This window comes from Choristoneura fumiferana, chromosome 5 (genome assembly GCF_025370935.1).
Source record: "Choristoneura fumiferana chromosome 5, NRCan_CFum_1, whole genome shotgun sequence".
Classification (NCBI taxonomy): domain Eukaryota; kingdom Metazoa; phylum Arthropoda; class Insecta; order Lepidoptera; family Tortricidae; genus Choristoneura; species Choristoneura fumiferana.
This window is the reverse complement of record NC_133476.1, coordinates 15,179,569-15,201,861: the sequence shown is the minus strand read 5'-3', so window position 1 is coordinate 15,201,861 and position 22,293 is coordinate 15,179,569. Positions and strand designations below refer to the sequence as shown.

The window sequence follows — 22,293 nt, the reverse complement described above, 5'->3', positions numbered from 1 at the left end:
TTGCCAAGTATAGACCTGACATCTTATTCGGAGAGCCTCTGACAAACCTCGCGCTATGTAATAGTCGGACTTTGAGTTTATATTCGTGGAGTTGTTTATTTTGAAGTTTTCATTCATTTATTTTTCAAGTAAGTTGTCTTCACAAGCTTATATTTAGTATGTGCATTCGCGTGGTTCAAATGTTCATTAGTTACATTGACTTGTTTGGTAGGTATCGATATGTAAATGGGATGACAACGCATCTAGTCAATAATAAGTATCGCTAGTCGGCAAAAATGGTTTTGTTAAAAATTTAATTTCTACGCAACCTATTTTTACTTTTAACACTTGAAATAAAAGAAATGTTATACTTATTTAAATTCAAGTCTCAGAAAAGAAAGATTTTAAGCCATCATGCTAGCGTATGTGTATGAAAAAATTAATCGCAAATTCTCTTGATCACGCTATAAGTTGAAAACGACTTTATCGATGTATTTTTTTTAAATTAACGTGATGGCCATTTGTCAACTTTGCCATTTGTATCACGTTTGTGATTAGTTACATAACTAAATGAGCCAATCGCAAGTAAGACTCTAACGCATCGACATCTATGTATAGACTGCATGTTTCTTACACCAAAATGGCGCACAAAATTTGTTCACAGCGGGAATTTGTGAACCTTTCACTATAGTTTGTTGACGTCCATGACAGGGGTTGTGTCAAAGTAATATGGATGATTGAAGCGTCGCGCGTTTTGTTCCAAACAGCCAGTCTAGTGCCGTAAGGTACAGTCGCCATCAGATATTTCGGAGCAGCCAAGGTGATCAAAAATATTGGAGCATGAACTTTAATGCGTTGCGAATACAGTGCATGCTCCGATATTTTTGACTACCATAGCCGCTCCGAAAAATATGATGGCGACTGTACATAGATGTCAATGCTCTAACGTCAAACGGACCTCACGACACTAATGCCATCTAGCGATATTTGCCTTAGGTATACCCTTATTGACAATGCAAACCCAATGATACTAAAATGGCACTGACATCATTACGTCGCCATATAAGTTTTCTTGTTCTTTTTGTAAAACTTGCTGAATATTTCCAAGTGTCGAATAAGATCTCTGCACACAAACCAGAAGCAGCACACGTTTAGCTCAATCCAGTGATTTGAAGCGAAAGATTTAAGCCACCAGATGTTGCTGTATTTTGTGTAAAATATTACGATGAACATTCTAAGGTCTGTGGTAGCATCAGCCAAATAAGTGGTCTATCAATTTTTAAACAAGTTCCTATCAAACGAATATGTCGCTAAAGTCGAACTTTCAAGTTGACACATCTATTGCGTTATTGTTTTATGTTATGACATGCAAACGAATATAATTATGAACTTTAGGGTGGCAGACCAGATATTTGGCTGATAGTACCTAGACTAATAAATTTTTTGAACTATGCCGTAATCGTATTCCTAATTAATATAACAAGCGCGATCTGCGAGCGAAGGGTCTCCCCGTCAGCATGGACTTTGCTTGCTTCCAGTTGCCCAGCGGGTGTCCACCTGTCTCCTTTACAGGACACATTATTATTTTTTATTTATTAAGCCACGATTTTCAATATGACAACTTACAAATATTTCTCAACCGATGATAAAATTTAGTAGGTAGATAATTATGTGGGCTTTTTTTCGTGGAAAATTTCAAAATGGTGGACATACGAGTACCTATGTATGGGGGTTGAAAACGTAAGAAATATCATAGTTCATTCAATACGAAAAAAAATGCGAGGCAGCTCACGAGTCAATGGTTTTTAAATGAACTTATGAATGAATTAAGGAAAAAGAAGTTTGCATGATTGTCTTCTTAAAAAAAGTAATTATTTTGTAACGCAACTACAAATTTACGGTTTTCTGACTTTTATTGGTTGTGCCCTTAGAGCAAGTGGTGAGTTGTCGTTCATTGTGGCGTTCTAAGTTGATATGGAGAATGAGAACAGTATGAATTCGAGTTTCAGTTTCGACGTACAGGAATGATCGATCAAGCAAGTTAAGTCAAAGAATTAGGACTGATTTGGTTTCTTTACATTTGGCAACTTTTTTAGAGTCCCAGGGGGGGGGGGGGGGCGTCTGCCCCTGGCGACGCGATTGGTTAGTTTAGTTAGGTTATTATTGTTAGCTACTGTTAGTTAGGTTACTGCTACCGTAGCAGACCTGAAAATTATATATTAATTTCAGCTTGATAATATAATATATTACATTATATATGGAGATATACATATCATATCACAACTGTCATAAGTTACGACTCCTACTTTGCAAATTGCAACTTCTGGCGTACCTATGATCAAAACTTTCTTGTCGTCTAATCGGAAGCCCCGTGGTGATTTTGGTGGCACACTTGGCCCGTATAGTCAGAATATACGGCTTCGAATTCCGTCCGGAAAACATTTTATTATTTTGTTTAATTTTAGTTTTCGTTTGGCAAACGTTTAAAAACATTTGAATATATTTCCTTTGTTCACCGCTTTTACAAACATCTGACACTCTCTCACCGAAACTACGAAAATAGTTCGCACGCATGCTACAAAATCTCACGTTATAATAAATTTTAACCCATGTTTGTACTATAAAATATGTGAACAGGTACTTTATCATAGAGTAAAGCCGTGTGTCAAGCGATATGATGTACCGGTACCTCGAAAGCTTACAACCCCAGTTCACAGGGATCACGACGAAATTAGTTGTGGCTGTAATAGATTCTCGAAACAGAATGAAAATCATATTTTGTAGATTTTTTTCGCCTTTTTGTCTTTCTTGTTCTTTTCTTTTGTTTTTTAATACTTTTTGCTTTACATATAGTACATTGTCACTACTTTAAAAAAAACTCGTACCTCAAAATAGATAATTTTTTGAGTGAACTTTATGAACATTATGTCAAGGTTCAATTTTGTTGACATATTGATTTTAGATACGAGATTTTTTCAAACTAGTGACGACATATTTTGCTTTTGCATTACTTTATTTCACTGTTTTTGTTGTTGTTTATAGAAATTAAGTTGTTAATGAAATCGCATGCAAGTGGAGGAAAATGAAATAATATAATCTAGTGAAAAGTCGGCCACTTGGGTCGGACCACGTATGATGTATGGTTCAGAACTAACTTGCGACGAACATTATTCGTTTTTTTCAGCTTGTAAGAAGGGAGTTGCAATATAAAACACTTTCATTAAAATTTGCACTTTATAGCTTTGCTATTATTCTGCTAACGAATCACTTAATTGGAAAATAATTTTAGCAAATTAAGACTATTTTTGAAAGACCTGGACTGGTCAATGCATGTTCAATTAGATATCTTTGCAAAATTACATCTCCTAGCATAGTCTCTAAGCTAAGCCATGGACAGACAGACGGATGGACGGACGAACATAGCAAAACTGTAGAATCATTGTATGTCTACGAAACCCTAAAAAATGAGCAAGTATGTTTGTATCACAAACATAATTATTATCCCGTACAATTTTTATTTTATTTAAAAATATGACTGTAAATCATTAAAATTATAACATACTAAAACTCCATTCGTTCTTTAGATACCTATTAGTAATGACGTTATTTTTTTTGTTGTTTTGCCTGTCTCGCTAACGTTATTAGCTTGCATTAAAAAATACCATGAAATCGGTTAGACAATGCAAGGGTAGAAGTAATTACCGCCGCGGGAGCAATAAAGAAGTTAATAAGAAGAAAATAGAAGTACGAAATAAAGTACTTCTCGGGTAGAAATGCGAGGAGATTTGTGTATACATAATTACATAGTTCACTTTTGTTTCCAAGTTTCGTTTTTTTAGAAACATAGCATTTTTGTAGTAATTTAGTAAAACTTTTCGTTTTTATTTTTTTTGTCGTCTCTTGAGTTACTTTAAGACAAAAAGAGTAAATACTCAAAGGAAACTTTAGGTTTTTCTTCTGATGAACTTTTTAAATATAGTTTATTTGTATTTTTGAATTAGCTAAAATATTATTTAATGGATATACGTCCTCTGGCTACCATTCTTTTCTGAATGTCTTTTATTACATACTATTATGAGCAATGATTCCATTTAATAATTATAAAAGGCATAAGTCAATAACTTAGATTTTTAAAGACGTCAATAATGTTAATTTTGAAAATATAATTTGAAATCACTTCATATTTTCAACTCTAACTTTCATCGAAATTTGAACAATTATAGGTAGTCAAGGGCCGTTATGAAGTAAATCCTGACACATTGCAAAACTATGAAGTTTCTGAATATTAACAATATGAGTCATAGATCAAAAGCTTACTTGTAGCGTGCGACAAAGTAGTACATAAATACAGCATTTTTTCAATCATCATCATCATCATCCCAGCCTATATACGTCCCACTGCTGGGCACAGGCCTCCTCTCAGAACAAGAGGGCTTGGGCCATAGTTCCCACGGGTATGTATTATAAGACCGACAAATCATAATACCTACAGTTGAAATGTCGACGCATAACACATCGAAATTCAAAATACCGAATGTACAAAATACCGACAACCGATACACCGAAGGTCAAATATCTATTTTTAAATGACCGAAAGTACAAAATCCCGAAAATGGGGTATGTATTATAATACCGAAAAATCATATTACCTACAGTTGAAATATCGACACTTAACAAATCGAAATTCAGAATACCGAAAGTACAAAATACCGAAAGTAAAAAAAAGTTTGATATGTGCGAGCGAGCGAAGCGAGCGAGCAAGACGGTTCGAGGCAAAAGCGACTTGGATAGGTTAGGTTCAGAAGGCTAAAGCGGGAGCGAAGCGGAGCGTAGCTCCCGCCTTAGCCTTCGATGTTAGGTTTTTTTTATAGCAGCCCGGATAATATTGCTTCACAAATAATCTTTGCTGTTGAATCTTATCCAACCTACTTTCTTAGTGGCAGTTAAGTATCTTGCCTGCTATAAAAAAAAACCTAACATCGAAGGCTAAGGCGGGAACTACGCTCCGCTTCGTTCCCGCCTTAGCCTTCTGAACCTAACCTATCCGAGTCGCTTCTGCTGCGAACTGTCTTGCTCGCTCGCTTCGCTCGCTCGCACACATCTTTTCCTGCTATATTTGTTTCGTCTTTGGTATAACAGCAGCTTCGGTATTTTGATTTTCGATATATTGATTGTCGATTATTTTACTTGTAGTGATTATGACTGTTCGGCATTATGAGTTTTCGACCTTTCGAGTGTAGGTATTTTGATCTTCGGGATTGTAGTCTTCGGTTTTTAGGCTGCCGGTCAAATGTACTTTCGGGATTTCAAACTTTCGGTCATATATCCATTCGACGTTTTAATATTCGGCCTTCCGTCCATAGGTCTTGTGAAATTCGGTCTTTCGTTTATCGGTATTATAATACATACCCGTTCCCACGCGGGCCCAGTGCGGATTGGGAACTTCGCACGCACCATTGAATCACTTCGCAGGTTTGTGCAGGTTTCCTCACGATGTTTTCCTTCACCGCAAAGCTCGTGGTAAATTTCAAATGTAATTCCGCACATGAATTTCGAAAAACTCAGAGGTGCGAGCCGGGGTTCGAACCCACGACCCTCTGCTTGAGAGGCGATAGGTCAAACCACTAGGCCACCACGGCTTATTTTTTTCAATGGTTGACATTAATAATAATCAGGAACTTCATAGTTGTGCAATGTGTCAGGTACAGGTGTGTTGTGTAAAGTACGATTTTTCCTTTATTTCCCAGCTTTTATTTTAATTAAAACTCCAAAAATCTAACGAGTTAAACATAAATGTAATTCCCCACTTCACTAGTTTATTCAACAATAGCAAATTATCAAATTAGCTACCGTCTCATAAGCCCTCCCTAATCAACATGGCTCGCGAAAGGGAATAACTTATTCGATTTATCCGCTAATAGAGCTACGAATAAGCAAACAAGATTAAGTTGAAGTACGCGGGCTTTATAAATTTATGGAGGAAATCCTTTAATTCCCGAAACTGATGTTAGCATTTTAAGTTCGCCTCACGGGAGGACTCGGGAAGTTCGTTAATCCAGCCGAGTGGTTCGCGGCGCTGCACCGGACTACGGCTCGCGTTCGATCCGAGAAAAAAATCTTATCTAATATTCAGTTTTGGAATTGGATATAACAAAGTAAAAGATGCTGGATGCAGGCCGCTTTCTACCGAATTGCCCAACAGTGGACGTGGTACGGTGGGATATGATGATGACAAAAGATGAGAAAATCTTTTAAAATAAAGTGTGAGTTGGACTCGCGCACCGAGGGTGCGTCTCTCAACATTAAGTCTAGGTATCTGTCTAGATTATTCTAATTGTAACATCTATGGCACTGTATTACATTAGAGAAATAAGCAGAGGTGGAAATGTCATACAATTTGTTTGAAATCATTTCGCCGTAACTAATACCACACGTGGGACTTTTATAAACGTCAAAGCTTGTGAGTGTGTGCGTGGATTTTTCCTTCACGCTAAATAGTAAGAATTATTTCTTATAACCAAAATTGCTTTGTTATTTGTAGCACTCAGAAATATGACGAATTGTAAATATGTTCCATCCGAAGTCATTTTGTTTTAGGCCTACGTATTACGTTAAGACTTGATGTAGAAACATTCATTTAAACCATCATTTATCTTAATTAATTTTGCTCCTAATTTATAATGGACAATATTCCATTTGGGTTAAAATAATGTACGACAAAAATAAATTTGGTTGTAAATATTTTTCAGCACAATTACACTTTGGATGATATTAATTTTGGTCCAAATTCAAAATGGTCAATCCAAGTGGTCAATTTTCCATTCGCACCACATGACAGTAAATCCAATTTTTCTATGGTGATTCCATTATTCCATCCCGCTCGTTCAATGAAATCTCTACTATACTATATTAGAAGAAATCTGGAAAAGTGATAACTTAAGTGAAAAATATATTAGGTATATATTTGTGTTGAAAACATTACGAACTTGCTAGTTCGTGCGGGTTAATTTTCTTTCAGTGACCCTTATTTAACCGTCTAAGAGCTATGATGCCGACTCATAACATCGCTCTTTTTTCCTTGAGGGTCAAAATTTTAAGATTAAATAACGATACATGTTGATTAACGTCTACAAGAGCGGTGTCTTGGCAAAATTGGCTTAGCCATAGCAAAACAAACGGTGTAATGGATCAGTGAACCATATTATTTCTCTTTAGGTAGAAGGTGGATTTGGGTACATCTTAACCCGTAATGTAAATAGCTTTAAACTAAGGGGCTAAGACAAAATTAATAAAATTGTTTCGTAAAAAGCAAATAAATCGTGCGTTGTTTGACTATTTTATTTTTATTTTATAAATCGAAGCTTGTCAATGCATGTCGTCGGATAGAAACACAATTTTAAGCTACCTACTTTTACTTAAAATAAAGTTATATGTAAGTAATTGGTTTGCGATTCAAAATTAGACATAGAAGGACATACTTGCATGTGACGCTGCACGCAAGTAGCGCCATGCTTACTGTATAGAGAAAAGCGTTTCAAATTGTAAATTACACTATTAGTATAGCGAAGCAAAAGTATTCCATTAAAACAATAATAATATTTTTCGATTGCGCTATTTGTGCTCATACTATAGCAATGGGCTAAAACCAATAAAATTTACCAATAGCACTTACTGTCATATAAGGAAAACCAAAGGATTATCCTACAGTATTAAAGTAAGTGGGCAGGTACTCCGATGCAAGTTAGGTTATTACAGCGCCGTTTTATTTCAACCGGATAATAGCAAGCGGGCGATACACGGCAGAAAGGAGATTATCTTGGATTTAGCAGTACAGTTTCACTATTCCAATACATAAAAGCGCAATCCATTAAATACTCTGCTACATTGTTATGTAACTGTGCTTTGCGGAGTGGCGAATGAGGCTTGCGTGGACAATTGAAAATGCAATCTTGTTTGGAAAAGTGATTTGATTCTTTTGATCCTTGTTACACCGTGGGCATATGATATTTTTTACGACTTAAACTTCCATGGCACCGCCATTTTGTAAAATTGCTAAAAACTAAAGGACTGTGTCATCACCCATTGATTAATATTATTTGACAGATAAATGTGATGCCGTCTCCATCTATTAATAAAAAACAGACAGAGACGGCATCATATTTATCCGTCAAATTTATCGCACCTTCGGTAGTACAAGGGATTAATTGCCCAAAAATCGAAAAATTCGTTCATATCGTACTTTCAGTAGTGCAAGGCCTAAATTGGCTAAAAATCAAAAAATTAAAAAAATTAGAAAAAAAGTGAAATTATGCCCTTGTTCTGCCGATGGTGCGAAATATAAAAAAAAAATTTTTTTTTGCCCCGGAAACTACCTAAATAATTAAAATTGGCTAAGTAAAGAGCCAATTGACCAAGCAGCGTCAAGTGCGAATGAAGCATCTCCGTTTCACACACACAGCATAATCGTAAGCCTTCGCGTTTCTAATATTAGCAGGATTAAAGATACCTACACAAGCAGCACTTCACACTACACAACAATAATAGTTCATTGTGTAAATAATTACTGTTTCGCCCTTCCAATTCCAGACTCAATCACGACGATAAGAAGTCCAAGTTAGTACTAATGACCTTCAGTGTAGTTAGATCAATATGCCTTAAGCCGACTACATATATGTAGGCGTATGTGATATTGTAATTGCCAACTTGTGTTCTTGATGCGATCGCGGTAATTAGTATCGCTCAGTGGGGTGTGAAGATACGCAGGATGTCATAGTTTTCATATGTATAGCTAATTGGAGAATTGATTGTTTGGTTGACAAGAAAAGAAAGGAGATTCAGTGCTTTAATTACCAAGTTCAGTCTATGGTGGTAGAAGGAAAGAGTTCTTTGTCTTTGCAAGTGTCAGTCAATGCAATCACCGTCCACGTTTTCTCACATCAGTCATTTTAGGATATACTCGTACACTCATCAATAATGACTAGGGATTTGGCACTGTTTGTCTGGGACTGTTTAAAAAAAAACAATATTAGTAGACATATTAGTACTGAGTCAAAACATTAAACTTGTCTAGGGATAATGAGTATCCCCCAATACTTTTTTGATGTGTATTTTTAGTTATTTACAAAATGATTACAGACACTCTTCAATGGTTTAGATTAGCTTTACAAAATCTAGTTATGAGATAATTACTCGTATTGTGTTTTGATAGTGCGTAAATAGTATTTTATGCAACTGTATCGTAATAGGGGTCCTTAAAACACGAGTGTGGGTTTATGAAACGAGACGTAGCCGAGTTTCATAATAGGGTCACATGAGTGTTTTAAGGCCTAATTGCGTACAGTTGCATACAATTTTTTATCTATATCCATATATTAAATCCTCTATCATGTGTTCAGGAACCATTGAGAATGACCTGCATTAACGACAACTAGGTAGGTATTCTCTGCCGAGCTGCGCCCGCTGCGACGACCAGGCTGCTGCAAGTGGTCGCGGCGCGCCCCCTTCCCCGTACTGTAATGATGTATGAAATCTCATTACGATACAGATTTTTGTATCGTAATGACCATTACGATACAGCCGTGTGCATAATAGAATCCAATGTCGTAATGCTGGTCCTATGGTTTTTGAACGCATAATTGAGGATTTACTATATTGGTGTAGATAAAAGTACGTATTGATCGAGTCAACCACCCAATGTCGTCGCTTTAGCAGTGTAAATATTCAAATACAACTGTCCCCCACATGTGTAATTAAACGAAATTTTACCACAGCCCATGTCCATTTTGATTGACTACTTGTATAATTATGCAAAAGCATATCTGCATATTTTCATTACGATCTATGCTTCCATCGGTTCACTCTGCTGACAATGACTCGCGGAATCAGATTAGCTACTTCATTCAATTCCGAACATATAACGAATGAAATTGATAAAATCGTCTGCGGCGTGAAACGAAAATCGAAATTTATACGCTTTTAACGAAAATACAACATGCATAAATTGGAAATTACTTTAGTGGTGACTTAAATAAGTGGTTCGTATAATCGTCAGCATTTATATCTAACCATTCGTGTAATTAATTAGTCACACAAAAGATACGAGTAGGTATCTACAATCGAAATTTTTCCACTGTCACATTGATAGTAAAATTCAATTAAATTTACAATATAAACAATATTTAATTTAGGAACAATTATTAATTAATTAATTTTTGTTTAGTTATTTTCCATTAAATTTAACTGAAAAAAAAACAATTTCACAAAGAAAGAAAAAAAAGAAAATCATTAATTCGTGTCATTTTACAGGTTGATAAAAAAAATTAAGACATAACAAGATGACATTCGTATGCCAATGAATCTGGTTAGAGATTTCCACCATTTTTAACATGTATAATTAAATTAAACTATTTCATTTCATTATTATTACAAGTCAAATTACCGATCAAGTGGAAATGCTACTTAATTGTTTGTTTTAGGGTATAAAGGAAGAAGAAAAACGACATTATTTACGTTGGGGTGGGCTGCTGGGCACAGGCCTCCTCTCAGAATGAGAGGGCTTGGAACGCTTGGGGCTTGGCTTAGAACGATATTAGTGACAAATTATTAATGAGTTGTGAGATATTACGACGTCATACTCATTGGTTAATTTATCAATGTTATAGCTTCCTACAAACTTCTCCCAGAATAACGATCACCAAGATTTTTCCATATAATTATGAGTAAATCAGCCTATAGTCTAAGCAAATAGAACAAGAGTACTGCTGGCAAGCAAACGAGGCCATCCATTCTGCGGGGGACGTAATTTGATCCCTGCTGTATTAATGTGTCAGTTCATTTGCGCCCATTGCCGCGAAAGGCTTTAGTTATAACCACGTGTAAGCACTCTGTGGGGGAACATGGAGTCTCTGATACCTGGTACAGCTATTTTTCGCTTTAGAAACCTACTAATATTGGAATAAATGGTCAGCAAGCATACTCGCATAACTCAAATATTATCTACCTACCTATCTATGTATCTACTATTATCTTGGATATACATCAAAGTTGTGATGAGCGGTAACGTAATACAAGTTATATTATGATTAAGATTGGTTTTTGGAGTCTTTTGTATTTTTTATTTCAACTCCAAATTTTGTTACTTTTACGGCCATCCCGTAAAATCTATATCGAAAATACAAACTGAAACATAGATGCATAGAAATTTGAAATTTGTGTCTGTACTCCTGTCCAGTGGTGGTGTGGGGGTATAGCACGCAGCACGGAGTGCTGAGGACCTGAGTTCGATTGCCAGTGCTGGTCTCTTTTTCTGGTTTTTCTGTGCATCTATGTTTCAGTTTGTATTTTCGACAAGTTATATGATATCAAACAGCTGTAAAACTGGGGCCACTTTCCAATGATAGAGATGTTTCTTTCACGGATATAAGACTCCTTATGTGACTGATATACCTACAACTAAATCTGGTTCATTTTTGCTAGTTGGGTATTGTCTACCCTGCATTTTGTATCCATATAACATTTTTGTACTGATTTGTGGTGTGAAATAAAGAATATTTGTTTTGTATTGTAATTTTATAAAATCCCAGGATTTCATTTAAGCTGTCAGAGCTATTCGGTTTCTGGTTTTGCGTTTGGAAAACCACGGTATCGCTTGCATGAGCTATTTGACAAAACACGCAATGTTATATATTCTTTCAAAAGTGATTTTTCATATCAAAAATACAAACTGAAATATAGATGCACATAAAAACCAGAAAAATAGACCAGCGCTGGGAATCGAACCCAGGTCCTCGGCATTCCGTACCACGTGCTATACCGCTACACTTTATCTGGTTTTTTTGTGCATCTATGTTTTAGTTACTAAAGTCATCGTCATAGCTCACCGGATAAACAAACTGAAGTGGCAGTGGGCCGGCCATATTAGCCGAAGAACTGATAACCGCTGGGGCAAACGAGTTCTTGAGTGGAGACCGCGAATCGGCAAGCGTGGCGTGGGACGCCCTCAGACTAGGTGGAGCGATGATCTTCGCAGGGTAGCTGGCAAGAACTGGATGAGACAGGCCGAGGATCGTGCTCAGTGGCGTGCAACCGTGCCCAGCCGCAGTACGCGTCACAGCTCACAACGCCCATGGGCTTAATACGTAAAAAATGCCCTTGAGTTTTATTCAGGGGGTCGTAATCAAGTTACCCTTCATGTTACGACACTGCCTACGAGGAAGTGTGATGAAAACAATCTTCACACAGAGAGCTAAGAGCGGCAAACTGTCAGCAACCATTTTCTCTCCAAAATACCCCGATTAATGACAAAACCAAAACCATTACCTTCGAACAAAACAGTCCAGTCTGTTAACCTGCTCACTGTTCATATGAAAGCACAACTTGTACGGATTGGGTAATTTACTCGAAAGGATGTAAATTGTTGAAAGGTGTCCCATTGGCCCATGGAGCATTCAACCAACCGGAGGCGTTGGACGTATTTTTTATACATAAAATCTGCTTCTTAACGAACTGTACGAAGTGTGGGGTCATATTAATACATTTGAAAATAAATGGTGGCATTTAAAAAAAAAAAGTGATATATCAGTATCAGGTACATACCTATTTTTTTTAGTAAAATAAACGTAAGTAATATTTTTTAAGACACAAAATACAGTTTTTGTTTATTTAATGATTCTAAACAACGCTAACCCACTCAATGGAGTAAGTCGAATTTTTTTTCGCGCACCCTTTAACTGCATGAGAGTGCCTTGAAAACATTTATAAGTATTATTTGAGAATTTGTATAGCTTTGGGTCAACAACATGCTCATAATGTGAAAATTTGAAGACTGAAACTCTAACCGTATGCGCGAATAGACGAACGCACGGATACGGGCTCTATCTGGACCCTTCAGGCACGTAACACTAAAAAGAAGAAATTTGACTGCTATCAATTATAACTATACTTAAATTTCACAACACCATAAAAACATCATCGCCGCTCACTTTATAAGGAAGGGTCCGTCGTTGACACCTCCGTTTGGTTGAAAGCTCCAAGCATTGGACTGAATAGAGTCACGTAACGGATAAGCAGGCCTTTAAGGTGAGTTTCACTAACTGCGCCCCAAATAAATGCGCGAAACAGATGAACAGAATTGCTTTTATGTCATAAATAAATAACCTAAGTTTGAATGTGAAACACATGTAAGTTTACAATTTGTAATGTTTGAAATGAGCCTATTCAATAAAGATGAAAGGCAGCAGTGTTATAAGTGTGTTTTTGTGAAAAAGTAATTTTTAATTGAAACTTTTTATTGACTCCATCCAAACTACAAATCCGAATCAGAAGTTAATTCTATCACTAGAAGAGGTCCTAACAAAGATACAAATTTGCAGGCTTAAATAAAACCTTGTAAAATAAAAATAAAACTGGCCAAGTGAGAGTCGGGCTCGCCCACCAAGAGTCCCAGGCAAATATGTCTATGAAATTCCAGTGTAAGCAGATCCGTGCTCCTTAGCAAAAGTTACTCAAGATTGCTCCAACAAAATTATACGCACTCTTTTTCTCTCTATTTGATTTAGAATTCATTCAATTTCTGGAAGGTCTTAATTCAGATGGTGGATTATTTTGAGTTGATAAAAAATGTTCGGTTTTTAATGGAGGAATGCGATATTACTGTACTGAGAGACAAGTCGCCATAGGTTGCTGTTAGTTTACCAACTGTAATTAATTTGGATGAAACTATAAATTGACGGTTTTCAGATTTTTTGATTGGTTCTGCTACAAGTACTACTTTAATACCAAATTTCAAGTTTCTAGGACAACTGGAATTGTCGACTAAGGCACGGAACCCTTAAAAACGGACCTGCTGTTTATTATTGGGCTTATATCCTACAATAGGTCGTACGTTTAGCCGCATTGTTGTAAACTAATATCGACGGTTAGGCCAATCAACAAAATGAAACGTCGATAACGTCGATAAGTCAAAGGCAAACACAGGTCAGCTTAAAGCTGCATTTTACAGACTGGCTAAAACCAAACAGTCGTTTCTGGGAAATTGCAAACGTTGTTATAATAAAATTCCAAAAAATATTACCAATGAAACGGATACAAAATTCAGATCTATTGTCAAGAAGACATTAATATCTAAGGCGTATTATAAAGTTAATGATTTTGGTCATGGACAGGGATATTTGGAAAAAATTCCGACCAGCATTGGCGATCCCTTACTTCAAATTTAACCAAATAACTTGCAGATTACGAATTATTTACGGCTTGTTTAAGTTGAGTATGAAACTGACGCTCAAGATATGTAAGTAAGTATATGCTATACTATAGCTACATACATAACCATTAGACACTCTCGTTATGCAGCAGGATATCCTGTTTAATTGAGTAATGGTGTCACACATGTTTACAAGTGGAAACACACATACAAGTAAGCTCTAACGTAAGCCCTTAGTAATCGTACAATATAGGTATTCTGGACTGTTGAATTGCCGTTGTAATGTTTGATTATTTCGTGCCTAATTTCACTACCCATAATCTCTACTTACTAAGATCCTGACGTAAAATTTTAACGAAATTGAAAACCTACAGGGTTGCCTAGACACTTGAAATTTGGTACGAAGGCTCTTGTAACACAACCAATAAAAAAGTCCGAGTATCTTAATTTGTTGTATAATGTCTGTCTATGTCAGCAACCATTTAAAATTACCCCACACAACTTACATTTTGCTTAGTAGAGGGGTTCTTCTGCCATATCGGATATTCATAGATACTTACACATTTGTAGAGAACCCTCAGTGCGCCAGCCCAACTCGCACTAAGCCCTTTTTTACCTATATCTGGCTATAACTTATTGCATCATCAAGGAAAATCTATATAATTCTTAATTGAAATCCAGTCTTTCTGAGCCTGATTCTAATTTTCGATCTGTGAGTTTTCAGTATCACAGGTTTAAAAGTTTGAGTATCAAGGAATATTCCAGTAGGCAGTTTTATTTCTCATTCTGAAGTCGTATCAATTTTGGTATATTTTCTGCATATTTCGAGATACTCTTTTTTAAACACACGGCATAGTCAACCAAGTCAATGCTTTACCATTTTATGATATGATATGAAAAAATAAGGTGGGCTGTAAATAAAAATAATATTTGATTTGTAAAATAAGGTGGCAAAGGCATATCTGGGTTGATTATACATTATTGAAATCGGCTTATAAAATGTATTGTTATAGTTATTTTAAACCAAAGTTACATTGAAAAATATTTGAATTTTTCAATTAGTATTTTACTGAGCTACATTGCTATAAGCCGGTCGATGTCGGGGTAAAATGAAACAACTGATTATTGTTTGAACAATGTCCATATTATATTTATTACCACATACACACGGCACGATGTGAACCTTGTCTTAAATCATTGTATCATAATAGGTATATGTACATTGCACAATGTGTATACATACATCGCCATACACGCGCGCCCCGAGAGGCTGTATGATTATATATCTCATAGTATTATGTACGTTATATAATGTAATATTCCCATAAGTTAAAGTGCACTGGTGCACGGAGTCGGGGCGGCGGACGTACCCACCGCTTTTTACAAAATGTTTGATATCATTATTTTAATAAAGAGATGACGTAAAAACTAATTTTATTTTTATTTATTCATCATTATGATTTATATCCATATTGTATACAGATTCATGTAACATATAATACACGAAGAAATGACGAAAATATTGCGTCGACGTCGCGACGGACCGTCGCGACTCGTCCGCCTATCGTTATCCTTCTTTCTCTAATATTTTAAATGTACATGACACCAAATTCGAACGTATATAAATCCAAATTTATTTTAATGTAAAATCTTAGGTAATTGATTTTTATTGCTATAGAAAATCAGTCAGCACGCGAAGCACGCAATCGAGAAGTAACCGCGAGAACGAAACCAAGCGGGCGGCGTTGCGCGGGGGCGGGGTTGCTGGGTGGCGGGTGCCGGGTGAAGAGGGGCGGGGAGAGGCGCGGGCGCCGACTGCGTCCTGCGTGCCCGCAGGCTCGCTCGGGCCGCTGCCGAGCGGGCAGCGGCAATGACTACCGATCGGCTGGTCGGTTCGTGCGGAGCCAATGCGCGTCCGGTTCTACGCGAATAAGTATACCTTTGGTCCTTGAAACATTAAGTTGGCCATCGCCGAATATGCAAAGCTACTTGATCTAAGGCCGCCACGGCGACTCTACGAACTTTACCAGTCTGTCACGTTATTAGATTAAAATTAATTATTATCTTTAATAACAATATAAAGTAGGTCGAGTGTAAAATAACGTAGAATGTTTTTATACAAAATATAATAAATTATCTTTTTCAATTTTATATATAAGATAAGTCGCAATATTAGGATCACATAACAAATTTTTTAAAATAAATTTGAGATCTCGCTTATTATTACGTAGTCTTTATCGTGATATAGATCACATTTCTAAAATGATGACTGAAGTAAATCAACTAACGCATTTACGAGGAAGCGAGAGGTGCGGCGTGGCGCCGCGGCGTACTAGCGTGACACTAAAGAAACGACCTCACAAACCGTTCAACAAACCATTTCAACAACAATGAAACTAATCCTTCGTCAAGCTAATCCTGATTGCAGCTCGAATGAGTCTAATTCGATCAGATGGTCTCGGCTAACGTCTTTTTACACATGCGGCTAACTATGTATGTACAATAGTAATATCGTCGTCTCATGCTCGCGGCGAACCGATGGCTTCTCACGAACGAACGTCTCTCACTAGTTTGTTTGTTTGTACTCGAACTCGCGCGGACACGGGGACAAGCGGCCGTGTGCGCTTCTCTTACATTAAAAAGGTCGGTAAGAAAATATAATTAGAGTGAGGATGTGAGAGTGAGAATGAGTCGACCGACGGCGGAGGGGAGCGCGCACCGCGCCGCCGCCGGCCCGGCCTAACAAGTATAACATCTCATCGTAATAATTAAATATCCTAAGAAAAAATGTCTTAATTACCTATAACACCGTAAATATAAAACAAATAATTACGTTAATTTGTTAGGTATGATATCGATTTTCCGACCGTCCTACAGACTCACACCTTTCGATTTCATTATCAATTTCCTAGCTAACGTTTTAACAACATAATCGCGGTCGCGTCTCCTGCGGTGCGGTGTGTGCGGCTCGCGCGGCGTACGCGCGGCTCGCGCGCGACACGCGGCGCGCGCGGCGCGACGGCAGCGAACGAACTCTCGGCACGAACGAAAAAACGCAAAGCGAGCGCGCCGCCCGGCGACGAGCGCACTCCGCCTAACACTCCATTATTCAATTAACTACATACTCATAAGTAATAAATCACCCTTAAAAAGAATATTGATTTATTTCGTATGATTTTCAATATTTTTTTTTGTAACAGGAAACATTTATATTTATAACGTATTTATATAATAATAGCATTTAAAAGATTGTTTATTATTAATACCTAAAATTTAATACCTAGATTTATAATATTAATGTTTAATTGATGTAGATAATGTGTAATAATAGTAATTAATAGTAAATAACGAACAAATGAATGCAACCGAGTGTATAATATATGTGTGTAGCGAGCGGTCGGGCACGCGTAGCAGCCCGTAGCACTGCTACGACGTAGCGCGGCTACGGCTTGCTACGCCGCGCCTCCTGGGTCTATCTGCAGCAAACTAGATTAAGTGGCCGATAAAATTGTCTCCAGTACCTAACGAATATGATTAATGAATTGACTTTATATTTATTCTATTACCTCGAACCTGCGCCTTTCGCTGTTACTTTTTGTGATATCCCTGTCTTTATTTTATTGAAATGCTTGTGTCGTGTGACATTACTATCTGTACGAAAATTTATTATTCATTAATATTATATTGATTAAAATTTTAAATACAACTAAGTACGGTGTGACGTCGCGATTAAACGGCGTCTCGTTATTGTTTAACAGTGGTCTTACATTAAGGTAAATACAATCGTAAGAAACAATGAAATATTTATTACGTACTCGTAATGCACAAAATTGTCATTTATTATAATTACAATACCTACTTTTAAGGTACAAGATAGAAACGAATTATTATCTTAACGCGATGAGAGATATTGTGAAATGTTCCGACTTAGCGTTCCGAACGTCCTTATGAATCGTCTATGATCATTATTATCCTTAGGATAAAATTTTATATCATAATACATAAATATTAGAAAGTATGTATACGTAGTATTTTATCGTAACTAACATAGTCTTATACAGAAGTAATCGAGAAACTGTTGTTCACTACTGAAACAGAACAGCCGTTCAAAAAGGTGATTTTATACAATTCGAATTAGGCGAAAAATAATTACATTCATAGGTAAAATATGCGTAATATATAGTAGTATAATAATTATGTTAATATTTGACATTAATATTAAAAATAGAATAAAATATGTGTTGGTGGACGAGCGAGGAGGCGTGCGGCGCGGTCGCTTATTGTCTCCGGCGGCCTGTGCGGCGGCGGCGCGGCGAGGGCGCGGCTCGGACGCGGCGCGGCGGCGCGTTACAGCATGCGCGAACCTCAATGCGAACTGCTCTTTTATAAAGCTTGGTACTAAAACTGCGAGCCGCGATCGCGCTCGGGCTTATCGAACATGCCAAGTAAGTCCTGTTATCTATAAACGAAGGTCCCGCGCGTGTGGAGGGACATTAACGTTACACCCTACGACTGTTATTTAACTATGAACAGTAAAATAGTGAAGATATACCTCCCTGCGTTAACTGTCTAGATGCATGTTTATATAATTATGAAATGTATTTTTTTGTAGTTTAATCCTTTATTCTGACAACACATCTACGGTACAGTTGAAAGCGAGAAAAGTTTGAAAAAATACCTGTTTAAGTAATAGACTATCTCTCGTTCACACGATAAAAAGTAGATTATTTACAATAGACAGGGTCTCCTCTCGAGCGGGGGTTTGGGGGTTGTAGGGGGGTGGTTGATGGGGTTGGTGGTCCGTGCGTGTCGGACGGAGGTCGCTGCGCCGCGGGCCTGCGCGGGCGCAGACGCGGGGGCGGGGCCGGTCGAGGAGACGTGCCGGCGGCGGGCGCGGTCGACGGCGTTACGCGACGCCACACCGCTCGCCACCTGACACACAACCAAGCTGCACGTTAGAAAGGAAAGTAAAAAAAAACAGACTTCTTAATTCTTCATAAATACCAAAGAATTAATACAATCTCTGGCGTAATATTTTTAAATTTTCTTCCGTGCTATTTGATAGTCTTTCAAATAATAAAACGAGCTTGAAATTGGTTCTTAAAGGCTTATTTCTGAGGTTGCATACACAGAAAAAATGCAAGCGAATCGAGAAGCTTTTTATTTTGAATTCGGTTGACTCGGTTGGTTCGGTTTACTTTGATATCGTGTTTTTACTCACGTTAACTTTAATGGAACATTCATCGCGTCAAATGAGACTAAGTTTTCTAAGACACTAGTAGTCTAGTAGCCTACCTGTTAATATGAAAAAGATGATTTAGATTTCTTTTTTTTAACAATGCGCGGATTATATGATGTAACTTTTTTTAAGTTCGTAACTAAAGTGTTTTTGATTCATACAAATTTAACACATGCGTTTGCTTGAGAATTTATAATATGTTCTAACTTAGCTGTATGCGTTATGCTCCGAGTAATGCATACATATAGTCAGTAGGGCATGAGAGCCTTTCCAACCTATTTCTACTACTGCGTCATCAACTCTCAGTATGTAGCAATCTTAAAAGTATAGTTCAATTATATGTTTATCCCAAAGATTAAGGGGCTGTTTCACCATCCATTGATTAGTGTTAACGGACGGTTAAATGTGATGCCGTCTCTTTTTGTTTGTTCGAATAGACGGAGACGGCATCACATTTAACCGTCAGTTAACACTTATCAATGGATGGTGAAACAGCCCCTAAATCAATTATTTAGAGATTGTCCGCTGTTTTGTCATATAGGAAAATCTTTTTCTTTGACCCGATCCAGAAGATTTCCTAGACCTATGTGGACTTGGCAACTGTTTTTGTGTAGCGTTGTCAAAATTATAAAATTGGGCACGAAGACTCGTGCTAAACCTAAAGAGCGGCAAGTATGACGTGCCGCAACTACCATTTGTCGCGGTTTGACAAGTCACGTTTCTATCTAACTGCGTGCAACCACAGAGCCGAACGCTGTTGCTACATATCATGCTTGCCGGGCAGACTAAGATTTCTCGATCTTGGAAAAATCTAGAAAATGTGAACCAATTTTTTTTTATATAAAATGTATATTAATGTTATCTGTCTTAGAAGACATTTTAAATTAATATAGGTAATTCAACAAGGCATTTTTTTACTAGAACTTTCACAATTTTTTCCTCACGAGGATGATGGGAACGGAAAATATAAACCCGTGATTAAGTTTATCTTTTATGAGGCTTAATTAGGAATTTATGTTTTCGATGAACCTTTTTAATTATTTATAAAAATATACTTACGTAAAATATTTGTGCTACGACACTTTCAATGATATCCGTTGGTAAAAGCCGCAGGAATCAGGGGACCCTGGAAGGAGAGAGAAAAACAACTCATAAGTATTTTTATTACCAAGAAATCATAATGGAAACCAGCGACTACTTATATATCCTCTTGATTACGTATTAGGTCGGTTAAAATAAAAACACAGCTAAATTGGAAACCATAATTGAATGGAAGTATAAAGCGTTCAGTCGAACATTATCCTCCCCGGGGACAGATTTAAAGGTAGTAAGTTTGGTGTTCGCAGCCGATAGAGCGGTAGAGGCTTGGTGGCCAACAAAATAAAAACAGTGAGCGGATGAGTTAGAGCAGCGCGCGACCGCTCGCCAGCGGTAATTACACCGCTTGTTCTCCTTGATTTACTGTTATTGCCCGGGGGGCACTCCCGTTACCTAATAAGACCGTTTTACACCCGGGGACCACATGCGCCGGATCGGCCCGCCCGACGCCTGGACCGTTCATTCTCTCATTAGCGACATATTTGTTTTGCCCCGGCGATTACGGACGATTGAGTTAATATCCCATTTGATATATGACGCGCCTGCAGCCGAAGGGCAGCTTATTGCGCCGCTGACCACCAACTCGAATAAGCCGCCGAAAACATGAGCCTTAGTTGCAACCAGCACTCATCCGAATCGGAGACCGGGTCGCCCTTTAAATATCTAGCAAATTAAAGGAGCTTCCGAGTCTGAAAAATGTGTTCGAGATACGGCGACGTGAGGAGTTAAGATCTCGCCGGCGGCGGCGGCGCTGGCGGGCGCCGACAAGCAATGAAGACTGATGGCGTCTCAGAGAAGCAGTTATGGAGCGTGGTCGCAGTTTTAAAAAGCCATTACCCGCGGCACTGCACCGCGTAGATTGCCGCCCCGCCCGCTCGTCCCGCTCATATTTCGGAACACTTTATAATCGCATCTCTCACGCTTCACTCGCTCGCTAACTTATGGTGATTATGCTTTAAGAGCGACAAGGAAGATCGGTTCCATAATGAGATTGGACCGTCTCGCTAAAATTTTAGAGTGCCGTCGGCTGCTAATTGCGTCTGCGGTGCTAGACGACGCCGCGCGCGGGTCGCGCCGACGACGCGCGGCGCGGGACCGCGCGTGCCCTGCGCACTCACTAACTAGCTAACAAAGTTTTTATTCACTCCACTAGACCTTAAAATTTAAAATTCCCCTAGAAAATCTCGAGCTATGCAAATCATTGCGGTTATAAAGAAATGCAAAATTGATTTTAGCATCTCGAGGCGCGAATCAAAAGGCCCGAAGAAAAACAAAACAGAACAAACATGAATTTGAATTCCGTGACAGTCAAAACTTCTCGAACGAGGACAATTTTAGGAATTGCCGTCGTTTGAATCGTACCGGAATAGGCATTTTTGAACTTGACGTAATAAATTAAAAAAGTTAATAACTTGTTATTAACTTTAACCATTTATCATGAATTAAAATGATAAAGTTTCAATACGGTGGCTATATTCAGCGTTCATAATTTACTAGTAGCCACTTCAATAAGTGGTTGCATCTGAATATTCTACGTAGCGTAACTATTAACTACTCGCCATCAAGTGGGACCTTTGATGGTAACACTGAACTTTTCATCATACGTAAGAATTAAGGCTTTTTTTATCTGGGTTAAAAACTGTGACCAGATACCGCTTCACCACAGGGAGGCGATGAGATTTTGTGGGGCTCCTACCCACTAAAACTTCCGAGATGTTCTTGCCACGCCCTAGCTGACGACTTGACCGTTTAACGATATAACCCGCTACATCGTCGG

At 37.8% G+C, this 22,293-nt stretch overlaps 1 protein-coding gene across 1 annotated transcript in view; it reads right to left on the bottom strand.

Annotated features, from left to right (window-relative positions):
• Positions 1–15,301: 15,301 nt before the first annotated feature.
• Rbp6 (RNA-binding protein 6) overlaps positions 15,302–22,293 on the bottom strand; it is a 622,038-nt gene continuing 615,046 nt past the window's right edge. The window contains 2 exon segments of the mRNA XM_074088132.1: positions 15,302–19,111; positions 20,478–20,544. Of these exon segments, the coding sequence (XP_073944233.1) occupies positions 20,503–20,544 (42 nt within the window). The 3' untranslated portion in view covers positions 15,302–19,111; positions 20,478–20,502.